Source organism: Centruroides sculpturatus, unplaced genomic scaffold, assembly GCF_000671375.1.
Source record: "Centruroides sculpturatus isolate CEXI.00-Female unplaced genomic scaffold, Cexi_2.0 scaffold78, whole genome shotgun sequence".
In the NCBI taxonomy this organism is placed as follows: domain Eukaryota; kingdom Metazoa; phylum Arthropoda; class Arachnida; order Scorpiones; family Buthidae; genus Centruroides; species Centruroides sculpturatus.
Window position 1 is genome coordinate 941,219 of NW_019384629.1, and position 13,393 is coordinate 954,611.

Here is a 13,393-nt window from a genome sequence, read left to right on the forward strand (position 1 = left end):
TAAATTTGGAGAATCCGTGCTTCTCACATGGACAACTGTATGTAACCAGCTCACGCGTCGAAAAACCTTCTGATTTATTCGTGTACGCACCAGACGGAAAAACAAACAATATCGTGTATCCACAAACACTCCAATAAATAAATAGAATTGAAACGACACTTTGAAATGTTTTCCCAATGAAAATAAATAATAATAATAAGTTTCAATAAAAATGATAAAATGTAAATTTAATTTTATCATAACGAGTTTGCTTGAATTTCCTTTCTTCTGAGATCGCAGCAATGCGCGACGGGTAAGCTAGTAGAATATAAAACTAGAAATGTAATAAATACTAAAACTGTCTGCAGACATAACATTAAAAATAAGTAAAATTTTTGTGATCTCATCTGATAATTGTTGTTTAAACTATTTACTAAAATTAGAATATATTCAATTTTAATTTAAAATTATTATTTTTTTAAAAAAATTTATATATCTTTAATCTTTAAATTAAAATATTCTTAGCACCATATGGTATCAATAATAAAAATTTATGTAGATCTAATTATATAGTTAGTTTAACACACTATAGTCTGCATGTCAAATCATCACAAATAATGAAATTTCTATAAAAACGCTTCTTGACTTTTATTTATTTATTATTATTCAAACATATACATTTTAATCACTGAAAGTAATACAAATACTATAATAAATATAAACAAGTAAAACAGCAAAACCGTATTTGGGACAAGACTATGTCTTGGAGACTCACTACTAAGCAGAATCACTTTGACGCTCAAGGCGAGTCTCGTTCTCATTCTCCATTCTTCTTTGGTTCACTGCTTTTGGGCTAGATTGTTCAAATTTCGCCAACCACAACCAAGAGGTCATCCATGATGCATTTCCGATGAAATTAACCTATCAAATTTCAAAATTTCTCTCCGTTGTGTGTTGGCCCAGGTTGAAATTTGTCGATGCATAACGAAAATTTCCTGTTTTTGAAAAAATTAATTGTGGCTATTGTATCGTCTGAAAGTATTTTTTAATTTTGCACAAAGAATATACAGTTTAACCCGATTATAACGTAACATAATTGGATGTAACAACAACCCTAATATAACATCAAATTTTTATCAGTCCCACGATTTTACTATACTAGATAATGTTATAAAAAACCCACTTGTAACGACACCCTGTTTTAATGTCATATTTGAAACACTCCCAAATTTACAAAATTAGATTACAAATTTTATTTAACATAGAAGAAACTACGTGTTCAGTCCTAAGGTCAGAGTTCACTTCTTAGAATGACTGTGGGTGGTACTCTCCCCCACCTGACTTTGGTGGGGTAAGGTGCCTGTTTTGCCTGTTTGTAGAAGAGGGTCACCATTTTGGATTTTATTTTGACTCGGTTCTTGTTCCCCTGACTACCTACAAGTCTGGGTTTTTTTATGCGCAAATGATTTGGGCACCTAATACTCTGTGCCAAATATCAACTCTTGACATGTACTGTACTCCTTCATACTTCTATGCTGGTAACAAAAAAACGGCAGTACAAGACATAGTCTTGTCAATAAACTGGAAATTCTCCCATCAAGCATGAGAAGATATTTTTTATGAGAAAGTAAAGAATGAAGAATTGAGAAGAGCTTCAAGTCAAGTTTGACATTGTAATGCTGTTTCTGTAGCCGTTGACAAAGCCATTCTTACTTGATTTTGCTCAAGTTGGACTCATGGCCTTCAGAGATCTCAGTTGTTCTTATTCTTTTAGATCTAGAATTTACCTGACCAATTTTATTCTTATGCCTTTCCCTAAGCAATTTTTTTCTGACAAAATAGTGAGTCTTTTTAATTCCACATTGATAAAACAAAGATGAATTGTATGTACAGTACATTAGTTAGATGAGTGATAACACTTTCTAAATAATGGGCTCATTACATTTGATTGGATAATAGAATGTCATGTGATCACTATGAAAGGATTTCTTTTTAAATTTGTTATAGAAGTGACATGATAGGGCTATCATTTTTTGAATTTTAAATTTAATGAAGTAAGTTTAAAATACACCATTTGCCAAAATACATAAAAATGCAACTTAAGGAAATTCCCTCATCAAGCATGAATGTCACTGCAACGTAAGTGTGATCACTGATCCAAAATCAATAAAACGTTTATCCTATAGCTAATATTTCTGCAAAATACATAGCCTATACTTTCTGTCAGAACATAAAACAAATATAACCAAAATTTTATCTGGATTGGACAAAGACTGCAGGAGTTATAAGAAATTCACACATACATACATACATACATACATACACAGACAATGGCTTTTATTAGTAATTATTATTGGGGAAAAAAGAGAGAATTGTATTTTGACATTTGAATAACTTCAATTTCATAGTATTCAATAATGATTGTAACGTTTCTCAGAAATTTTACCTTTGAAAATGATGATCAAGGAAATAAATTTTATTATAATTTCTTCTGTGTATAACTGAAAATGTATTGTTTTGAATTATCTTTGCAGAACTCTACAACTAAGTCTCTTTCTTCTATTATTTTAATATGTATTTCTTTTGATAAAACTAATTATAATTTCAAAATCACTAATTATAACAATTACATATTCATTTTTCATATTTAACATTGAAAATATTTATACATTTATTAATATGCAATTATAATGACTGTTTTACTCTAATATATCAGTTTTATTTTCTTTTATATTTATTTCAGTTATATGCTAAGTATATTTCTATTATATGGCAACAATTATTTTAATAAATATAAATAAAGCATTTTTACATCCTCAGCTTTTTAAAATAACTTGAGAAATTATATATTTTAAAAACTTTTCAGTTNAAATATTCAGAGAGAGTAGTGAATGTAATCATTAAAAGCTTTGAAGAATGAATAGCTGAATGATAATTTTGTAAAACTGGCAATAATTCTTGAACTTTTTCAGAAATTACTAGAAAAAAAAAATGTCATTAATACAACTGTTTTCAAATATTAATAATACTTTTAGTGGTAATGTTGATATTGAAATTGATGTTATGTTTAATAAAAATTTATCATTAATTTAAATAATAACTTTGAAATAATTATGACAAATTTTTTTAAACTCTGTAGCTAATATTTGTGTTTTAAATATCAATATCTTTATAAATTAAAAAGATAATTTAAAGTAGACATATTTTAAATTTTGCATAATTTGGCTGATTTTATTTAGGACATCTTATACAAGACATATTAAAAAGCTTTTTGCCTATATTATTTAACTATAAAAAAAACCACTTAGTTACTATAACTAATGAACAGGCTTAGTACACACACAGCCTATTTAATTAACTTAACCAAAATGCATTTTGGCCTTACTGACCCTTATCAATTGGATGACACACAAGAAACAGAACATATAGTGATAATTTTCAATATTACAATATATGTTAGTAGTACAATTATTACAAATCATTATATACATCTTATTAATCAGATTCTAAATTATCACTAGGACAGTAACACAACAATACCAAACAAGTCCAGTAAAATCTTTGTGAATAGTCCTCCTGTCTTGTTTATGGTTGTGGTCATTTTCAACCATATGTCATCCAAAGGGCCAGTAATTTCAATTAATTGTCTCATCACTACTATATTCAAACAAAACTTACTACTACACCTTATCTTGCAGCCAAAGTTTATTACTTCAAATGTTTTCGGTCATGTTAAATGACCTTTCTCAAGAAAAAGAAATCAAATAAAAGATAAAAACTGTAAAAATCGAACACTTAGTACAAACGAACAAGCTTTTCGAATGTTTTTGAACTAGCCTATAATCGTTGCAATTAATGACATCAGTTTTAACATTGCAACGGAATGTTAAAACTGACATTTCTTTTTCTTGAGAAAGGTCATTTAACATGACCGAAAACGTTTGAAGTTATAAACTTCGGCTACAAGATAAGGTGTAGTAGTAAGCTTTGTTTGTTATTAATAGTATGCAGTCTAGAACGAATTACTACTATATTCGTTGGGCTAATTTATTATTATTATTTATTATTACAAAGTATTCAAAAGGGGATGCTATCAAAGCAAGATAAGCCTTCTCCCAAGTAAATAAATTTTATCTTGGGACTTCTTTGTTAATATTAAAGGATTATCTTTTCATTGATCAGTCAAAAAATATTCATTATATACTCAAAAGTATTCAAATGCCAGTAACATTAATTTAATAAAAGAAATTAATACATTGACCCTTCTAAAAACTTTTAATAGGAAAATTATTTTATTGAAAAACTAGCAGGCAAGGTGCACAATCATGCTGTCAATTTACACATGAAATAGTTTGTATTAAATTTGTTTTATGGTGTAATGTGGGTTGTATTTGTTTTCATTAAAGTTAAATATTTATCAGTACAGCATATTTAGGAAACTGTCTAAATCAAAGGTTCTCAAACTTATTTCAACCACTGTCCACTTTGAGATTAATAAAAAATCTAGTGCCCCCATATTTTTTAACTTACCTTTCTACATTACCATCTGTTGCATATCTTAAAAACAGTTATTGCAAATATAATGTTTAAACATGCATTATTATATGAATAGGATAGATAGGGTGTGACCCATATCCTATTTCTGAGATCAAAGGATGTGTCAATGAGAAGAAATAAAACTCATATTTAATCACATTATTTTAAAATAATGGCATTGATTGGCTATGCACAAGATCAACAAATGATCACATTAATTTGAAAATTATTGTAAAAAATTAAGAAGTTAAATTTTAAAAGGTAAAATAGAATTGCACTGTAACAGAACTAGATTTGCAACTAGTATCATCATCTAGAACAGGAATCTTTTTCAATTCAAACTATAAACACAAAAGTAATTAGGAAAATATTTAATAAATATATATATAGTTTATATATATATAATAAATATTANTCTAAATATTGGTGAGAGAATTTTTGAAATCGGATGAGTAGTTTCGGAGATTACCTGCTGCAAACAAACTTACTTACTTACATACATACTTACAAACATTACCTTTATAATATTAGTATAGATGTACCGTATAAAAATGTAATTTCTTGTTGAAATAAAAATATGGTTTATTGATTTTGTAAAAATTATAAGTGCACTGACCTAATGGCTGAGGCAGTAAAAGCATCAGTCTTGGGAACTGATTCTTTTACTATCATTCTGGTGACCAGAATTTGAATTGGGCAGAGAACATCAGGAAGTTTTTGTGAACAGTCGTTTTTGGATATGTTAGAACCTGTCGCTTATCACTTTATGCATGATGGGCTTGAAAGAAAGGCCATTTTAATACTCACGATGAAGAGTCAAAAATGGAAAAAGACTATATAAAGGCTGTAAATTTGGATAAACATATTTAATGTTTATAAATCAACTGTAAAATTGTTACAACGATCATTAATTTAAACTAAGGAAAATAATCTGAAGTTCTAGAACTTAAAAATATGACTATTTAATAATGTAACTACAGTATTATCATTTTCAGGCATTATTTGAATTTATTTCATTTATTCATTATTCTTGAGATAACTGTTTATTATAAGCAATATATTGGAATTTAATAACAAGACATAATTTTATCTACTCATTGCTAAAATTTGCTTATAAGGACCAATCAAGTATTACAGCAGTTAGTTTATGATATCTGACGATTCCTAACGATGGGAGAAGAGCGAGTCTTTGATGATGTACTGTACTACAGTAGAACCTCGATTATCCGCCCCCGATCAACCGACCCCTCCGTTAACCGACCGTCCTAGTCGGCAAATTTCAAATGTCCGCTAGTGATGTGGCGCTACAATAGCGACGATTATTATTTTTAAAAATTTTTGTTAGGCTTAACATCGATGAAAATTCAACGCAAAATAGGTTAATAGCGATATACTAATATACTAATTACATGGGATNAAACATTTTTTTCTAAATTATTGTTTTCTTTCATCTCCGGCCCCAATAAAAAAATTATTTGTATGTATTTATATGCGAAATTATACCCCGACTTACGCGAATTCGACTTACGCGGTTACCGCTCGGTCCCACCTATCGCATAAGTTCGAGGTATTACTGTATACAAATAAATTGAAAAAATAAACGTATGTAATAAAATTTTACCTTCAATATGAAAGTTTCCTTCATCATCTTCAACTTCATGAAGAATTTCTAACATTGAATTGGCTGGAAAATGCCGAGCAAATGGTTGAAGTGATTTTCTTCGATAGAGAAATATTATTGCATAACCAGATTTTAAGAAATATCTTTAAAATTATTAAGAATAATTTTCAAAGGAAAACTTAATATAGCCAATTTATTTTCATAGCAAATGATAAATATATTTTTGTGAACTAATAAAATAGATTAATTTTCTGATTTTCATTTATAAACATACTTTTGTAGTGAAATATAAAATTAATTTAAAAACTTAAAAGAAAAAGGATACTCTGCTGATGCAGAACCTCGATTACCTGCACTGAAATTATCTACAAAACGAACTGTATTATGTTCTAAGGGCACCATTGTCCCACCACTCTAATATATAAAAACATTCATATTAAATATTTTGATAATTAAAAAAATTAAATAAAATTTATATATAATTATAATAATTATTATAATATAATTANAAATTCAATTCTGTAAACTTAACTTACCATATTAGGAGGTGGAATATAAAAATCTGAAACTGCAGCAGCTAAATATAATAGAGCATTTTTTTCCAGTTCCTGTAAACTTTCTGCAGCAATTTTTAAAATATGCAAATATTCAGAGAGAGTAGTGAATGTAATCATTAAAAGCTTTGAAGAATGAATAGCTGAATGATAATTTTGTAAAACTGGCAATAATTCTTGAACTTTTTCAGAAATTACTAGAAAAAAAAAATGTCATTAATACAACTGTTTTCAAATATTAATAATACTTTTAGTGGTAATGTTGATATTGAAATTGATGTTATGTTTAATAAAAATTTATCATTAATTTAAATAATAACTTTGAAATAATTATGACAAATTTTTAAAATTAACACACCTATATTGTGTTATTAAAATTTTTTTTACTTATATTGAATTATGTTCTACTCTATATGATTCTAGTGTTACAATACATTTCTATATTTTTTTCATTGAGAATTTAAAAATTTTAAGTATCAAATTGAAATATATTATAAAATAAAAATCATCACTTAAAAGACTTAATTCTTAAATAATTATAAAAGTTCCATTACATTCACTATATAAAAAAAAAATAAATATTACAGTATTTTTCTGTTATTATGAAATAGAAATAATTTCTGTTCATCAGAAATAATACCTTTAATATGAATTATATATTCATAAACCTCATTCAAATACATAGACAAAAATAAAACTAACAACAGAAAAGAACATAAAACAATTGTCATCTATATTGTTCACAACCTGATGATGGCCTGTGAATCAGGCTGAAAATGTTTGTTTTTATGAAATAAATATTTTCTCGTCAAGGATAAGGTGTTATTTGTATGTTATGTTTTGTGGTTTGCTGAGTACTTTCTAATATATGTTAGGCTCAAAGACCGAAATCACTCATTGAGAGAAAAAAAACAACCACAATGCATTGTGGTGATTAAGAAAAGCCATAACACGTTTTGAACTTTAGTTGATGCAACTATGATAGAGGATGATCCGATGTGAATTTAACCTAACCTATTAACAAAATTAGTAACAAAAACCTAGTAACAAAATTATTCACCACATACAGAAATATAACTTTTCAACAACATGTAATGATTTGTGAAAATCTGTTGCAGTGCTCAAATGTCAACATTTTCTAACAACTAATTTACTAAAAATAATTAATTTGTCAGGAACTTTTATTATAAATCAGTCTTTTTTATGAGAATCAAGAATGTTGCAGAGTTATTTATTTTTACAAGAACTATTACCACGACATTTTGAGTTGCATTTTATGTTCTTTTAGTGACATTTGCATTTTTTTATCAATACAGTATCTTTTACAGTGACACATTATAAACCCTTGCTTACTTTCAGATGTTAACGTGGATGCTGAGCGAAGTGTTAATGAGGTTGTGGATATGTCTGAATGTTATTAAACTTACTCTCAGAAATTGTAAATACATTACAAGCATAAAATCAATCAAGAAGACCTTTGTTTTCTAACTGATAAAGACCTGATGGATTAATGCTCATAACAACAGCTAAAACATTTCTGCGAGCTGCATGTCCCTGATCAACATCAGACACCCTAACTAAAACATTCAAACCAATTTCAACCTGTCCGAAGTATTGTGGTTGCATCAGCTAACATTCAGAACATGTTATGGCTTTTCTTAATCACCACAACGCTATGCATTGTGGTGATTAAGTGGTTAAATATCCAAAAGCCACAAGGTGAATTTTGCTTCGTGGCCATTTTGAATTAGCCACAATTTTTGTGGTTGTTTTTTTCGCTCAATGAGCAATTTCGGTCTTTGAGCCTAACATATATATAAAATAAATATATTCANAATGGATTTTTTCATACTTTTCGGTTATCCGACTTTTCAATTATCCGACCAACCCCAGTCCCCAATTAGGGCGGATAATCGAGGTTCTACTGTATAAGATTGCATCCATCCATGGCAATCTAGAATAGATGCGGTTAGTTATGGGTCGGAAACGTTCTACATCGAGTATTAAGACAGTTTGCGTTTATTTTGTACTCATGAATACGGTTTTTCACGCAACAGTGAACTTTACAGGATTTGAACTTCAACTAAATGAAAGTGTTCGACGATTTTTAGGAACAAAGAAATTATTTTTGAGTATTTTAAATGTATAGAGATATTTTAACGATTTATATTTTTATTAGACTTCATAATTATTGTTTTTATTAGTAACTAGCAGATATTTTTTGGCTGGGAAATACCGAACATAAGAAGAAGAAACGTTAAAATGAAAACCATGCAGTTGTGAGAGTGTATAACGTGAGAACGAATCGACACGTAAACTTAAGTGCTTCTACGAAGGGAGAGTTTAGAACGAGCGTGCTTGGTGGAGCAGACGCTGATCAGGGGGAATCCACTGAACTCAATAGGGACTAGACACAGACAACTATCCAATTCTACAAAATATTCCTTTAATATTCCTGGGAGCATACAGTACTCCTAAAACAAAGATAAGACACAGGAACATATGGAATCCGACAAATCTAGTATACCGCATAACGTTAACATAAAATCTCCCGACAATATACTGCTCAAACACACGTAACATGAAGACAAAACCATACCGACAAAAAGGGGTTTTGGCATATCCTTTCCTCTTCTTCACTCTGGGTAGAAACAGTTCCAAATTCTGAAATCTCACACGGACTTGGTTGCAGTCTACTTTTCCCACGCACTTTCACCACCACTATTTCTTTCTTCCCCGTCCTCTCTCCATTTCCGTTCTGACTTCTCCTCGAGACACACCCTACCATAAAACTCCCACTCACGGTTACACACCCCAGTATTACACAACTACTCTCCACCGAGTCGGACCCATCATGTCGCGAAGGGGGGGGCAAGAAAAGGCGTAAGGAACAAAGTATTCCCAACCGTGGCGACTTGTCGCCACAATAACGACTTTTAGAGGGACGTAGCGGCGACTGCAAACAAATCAGCTAAAAATAGTGACTTTTGAAATTTGTTTTTATTTTTTATTTTTGAGAAATATAAATTTATTTTTATAGTTTTCAAATTTACAGACTTTTCTCTACTTTAGTCGTTGCCAGAGAGCGCTATAATATTATTACGATAGACACGACTACTCCAATCCACTCCCCACACACCCACTTCTGGCCAGAGGGCAACGACTGGACGTATGACGATCTTGTTAATCGCCTCCAAATCCGCCCTGTGACCTATTCCACAGGGACCCATAATGTCCGTCCCAGTCAACCTTGGTGGACCAGCGAGTGTAGGAGAAAGTTGGCCCGCAAACGCCACTTATACTACAAATTCACCAGAAATGTTAACGTGACGAACTGGACGACTTACAAGCATGCCAAAGCTGCACTCCAACAAACCATTCTCGAGAGCAAGCGCGACTACTGGAAGCGCATGGCCAACACCCACCATTACAAAATCAACGTCTGGAAAATAATCCGCCAGCTTCGCACGACCTCCGCCTCCCCACCAACTCACTTCGTCCTCAACATCAACGGAGACAACATTACAGATTCATTCAGCCAAGCTGAAGCATTCGCACATCACTTTATTCCGCACTCGATCGACATCACCCTGGACATCCGCCTCCCCCAATCGACAACGCCCCGACTGGCCAGATCGATTACAACTCGCCTTTCTCCATCCAGAAGTTGAATGTGGCCATACGAAAGGGAAGAAACACAATCCCTGGTACAGACGGCATCCCCATGTCTGCCTTACATAAGGCCTGCCAGCTGAACAGAACACGTCTCCTAACTTTCTTCAATCATATCTGGACCAACGGTAAAATCCCCCATGAAGAAACATCTATCAACATGAAGAAAACCACTATCATTCCCATCAGCAAACCAAGAAAGGATCCGACAAATGTTGCGAACTACCGACCCATCGCCCTCACGTCTACAATCTGCAAGACCCTGGTGAGAATGATCCTCCAACGTTGGACCTGTCTTGCCATCATCAAAAAATGGTTTAACCACAAACACCTTGGTGGCCTTCCTGGCAAGGGCACAAGAGACCTCCTCACCCATCTCATGACCCGCATCCACAATCTGCGTAATACCAACCATCGTCTGAACATCATCTCCCTAGACATTTGCCACGCCTACGACTCCGTCAAACACCACCTCCTCCAAAAAGCCATACAGAAAGGCCTCAAAGGCAACTCTCTCATGGCTCCAAGACTTCCTCTCCAATAGACTCAACATAGTGAAATGGAGAGGCCTCTCGTCTTCTCAGCATGTTCTCTGTAAAGGCATCCCACAAGGCAGCGTCATTTCCCCTTCATCTTCTCCTTATTCATGCATGACGTCTTCCGGCTGGAAAACCCACACACCCACATCTACGTCTACGCAGATGATATCATAGCCATCATCCTCGCCAACACCCCTGCCGATCTACAGTACCATACCAAGAGATTCCTCACCTCCTTCGCGGATTGGACCGATCACAATGCTATTGCCTGCCAACCTCAGAAGAGCGCCATCCTCCCTAACCCTTACAACACTCAGTACACCCAGAATCTCTCCATTCAAGGTCAAACTCTCCTCGTTGTCTGCAGACTCAACCTCCTCGGCATCCACATCACCTCTACACTTTCCTGGTCTGCTCACATCCATCACATCCGTAACAAATGCAATCGCCTCCTTAACTTCTTCAAGATTTTCTGCAGCAAGAAACACGGTGTCTCCCCCAAAGATCTCATCATCATAGCCGACAGTATCATCGGTAGCATTTTAACCTACACAATCCCTGGCATCGCATCCCTCACGCCCACCCATTACAAAATCCTCGACTCCATCCAGACTCAGTACCTCAAACTTTGCCTGGGTCTTCCCTCTACAACCAACAATAGTGTTACCCTCCGAGCAGCCAAAAGGACCACGATCGAACTGCGCTTCCAAAAGATCATCATTAACCAGTATAGCACGTACTGTACCTAAAAAAAACGAACGACGACCGTCTCTTCCACGAGATTCTTCACCATCACCCAGACGGTGCTGCCCTGGTCAAGCTTCCGCTCAATCATTTCACCCGCAACTGGATCTCCCATCCCCGCCACAACATCACCATCTCTCCCGACAACCTCCCCTTGCACAACTCCGCCCTCACATCCTCCACCATATATCTCTCGACGACTATGACTTCCAGTGCACAAACAACCCTAACGACAGCATCCGTCTGTTGTTTGGGATCTGGCACCGCCAGCAGCCTTCCCACACCTTCATTGCCACCGACGGGTCCAAATCGTCCCACAGAGTCTCAGTGCGTACGTCGACGACACTCACAACATTACTGCCCACTACACCCTCCATCCCGATTCTTCCATCTTCACAGCCGAGGGCTACGCCATCCTGCAGGCAATCTCTTATGCCTCTACTACCTCCTGTGACAATGCTGTCATCTGCACTGACTCCAAATCGATTCTCACTGCCTTGGCTAACTATAAGTCAACTCCCCTACCGTCATTCATAGCATTCACGAACGCCTCCACGCCCACTACTGCCAAGGCAAACACCTACACCTCGTTTGGACTCCGGCCCACCTAGCCATCGATATCAACGAAAAAGCCGACGCCCTCACCAAAAGTAAGCGGCAACTTCTATTAATTCCAACTTCATCACACCTGAAGACCTCCATGGGGTTCTGCTCCTCGACCACCAGCAGATCATGGAAAACGTCTGGAACAACTATCATAACCACTCCAATTACCCTTGGCTTCACGACTACTCCCACATCACCATACCCTCATCGATCGAAGCATAAACGTCCTTGTTAATCGCGCCAGGACTAACTCGCTACTTATCAACCACTTTCTCTTCACCCGGAAAATCCAAAAAAACTGATAAATGCAGCACATGTCCCGACCAAATCGACACATCCTTGCACCGCCTCGACTACTGCCCCAATTTTGACAATATCCGGAAAAAAATTCTAAATGGCTATCCTATCATCACACCAAATAATGCCAAGATCTCCAATTACCTTAACCTCTCTCCTCCCACCACCTGTCAGGAGGCCTTGATCACCTACTTTAATTAAAGAGTACTCCAAAATGTTCCGCTACTAGCGGGCGCCACCTCCGCTACCAACAATAACCACCTACTAGTTATTGCCTGTCCTCACCGCTAGAAGACAGCCAACCAACAAATTAACGTCGACGGGACTCTAAAGTCTTACAGCAGGCGTCCAACTTCCCACATTAAGAAGAAGAAGACAAAACTATATTTCTACATTTTTCTACAGTGCGCAGAGCTAAAAATCTGTAAAAGTAACATTTTGTAACAAAAATAAATCTGCCCGGGAAATTTTTCAAATTGCTAAATTGAAAACGTGGTAACTCCCACATAAAATCTTAGTCCCGAGGTTATAATAGGTGTGCAGTAATTCTATGATTCTAAGAACATTTTTAAAAAATTAACAAAACTATGTACTGTATTCATTTAAAATAAGAGAGGCTGACATTGACAAACAGTCGTTGGAAGACGAAAGCGACTCTGATTGAGGTCTGTTTTAAAACCTATTATTTTTTTCGTTTTTCTATTTTTGTTATATATGTATTATAATTATACTGTACATCGTTCGTGTCGTAAACAATTTTGTTAATTGTTTTTAACACTACTATTATGTGTACAACTTTTCTTGTATTGTATCAATAAATTTGTTTTGTAATAGTCTTTCGACGA

General features: G+C 34.0%; 1 protein-coding gene across 1 annotated transcript in view; it reads right to left on the reverse strand.

Moving 5' to 3' along the window:
• LOC111625717 (phosphopantothenate--cysteine ligase-like) overlaps positions 1 to 13,393 on the reverse strand; it is a 33,704-nt gene that overhangs the window by 18,721 nt on the left and 1,590 nt on the right. The window contains exons 2-4 of the mRNA XM_023368935.1: positions 6,462 to 6,550; positions 6,137 to 6,279; positions 2,853 to 2,957 (exon numbers count right to left, since the gene is read on the reverse strand). Coding sequence (XP_023224703.1) covers positions 2,853 to 2,957; positions 6,137 to 6,279; positions 6,462 to 6,550 — 337 coding nt within the window. The remainder of the gene's footprint in view (positions 1 to 2,852; positions 2,958 to 6,136; positions 6,280 to 6,461; positions 6,551 to 13,393) is intronic.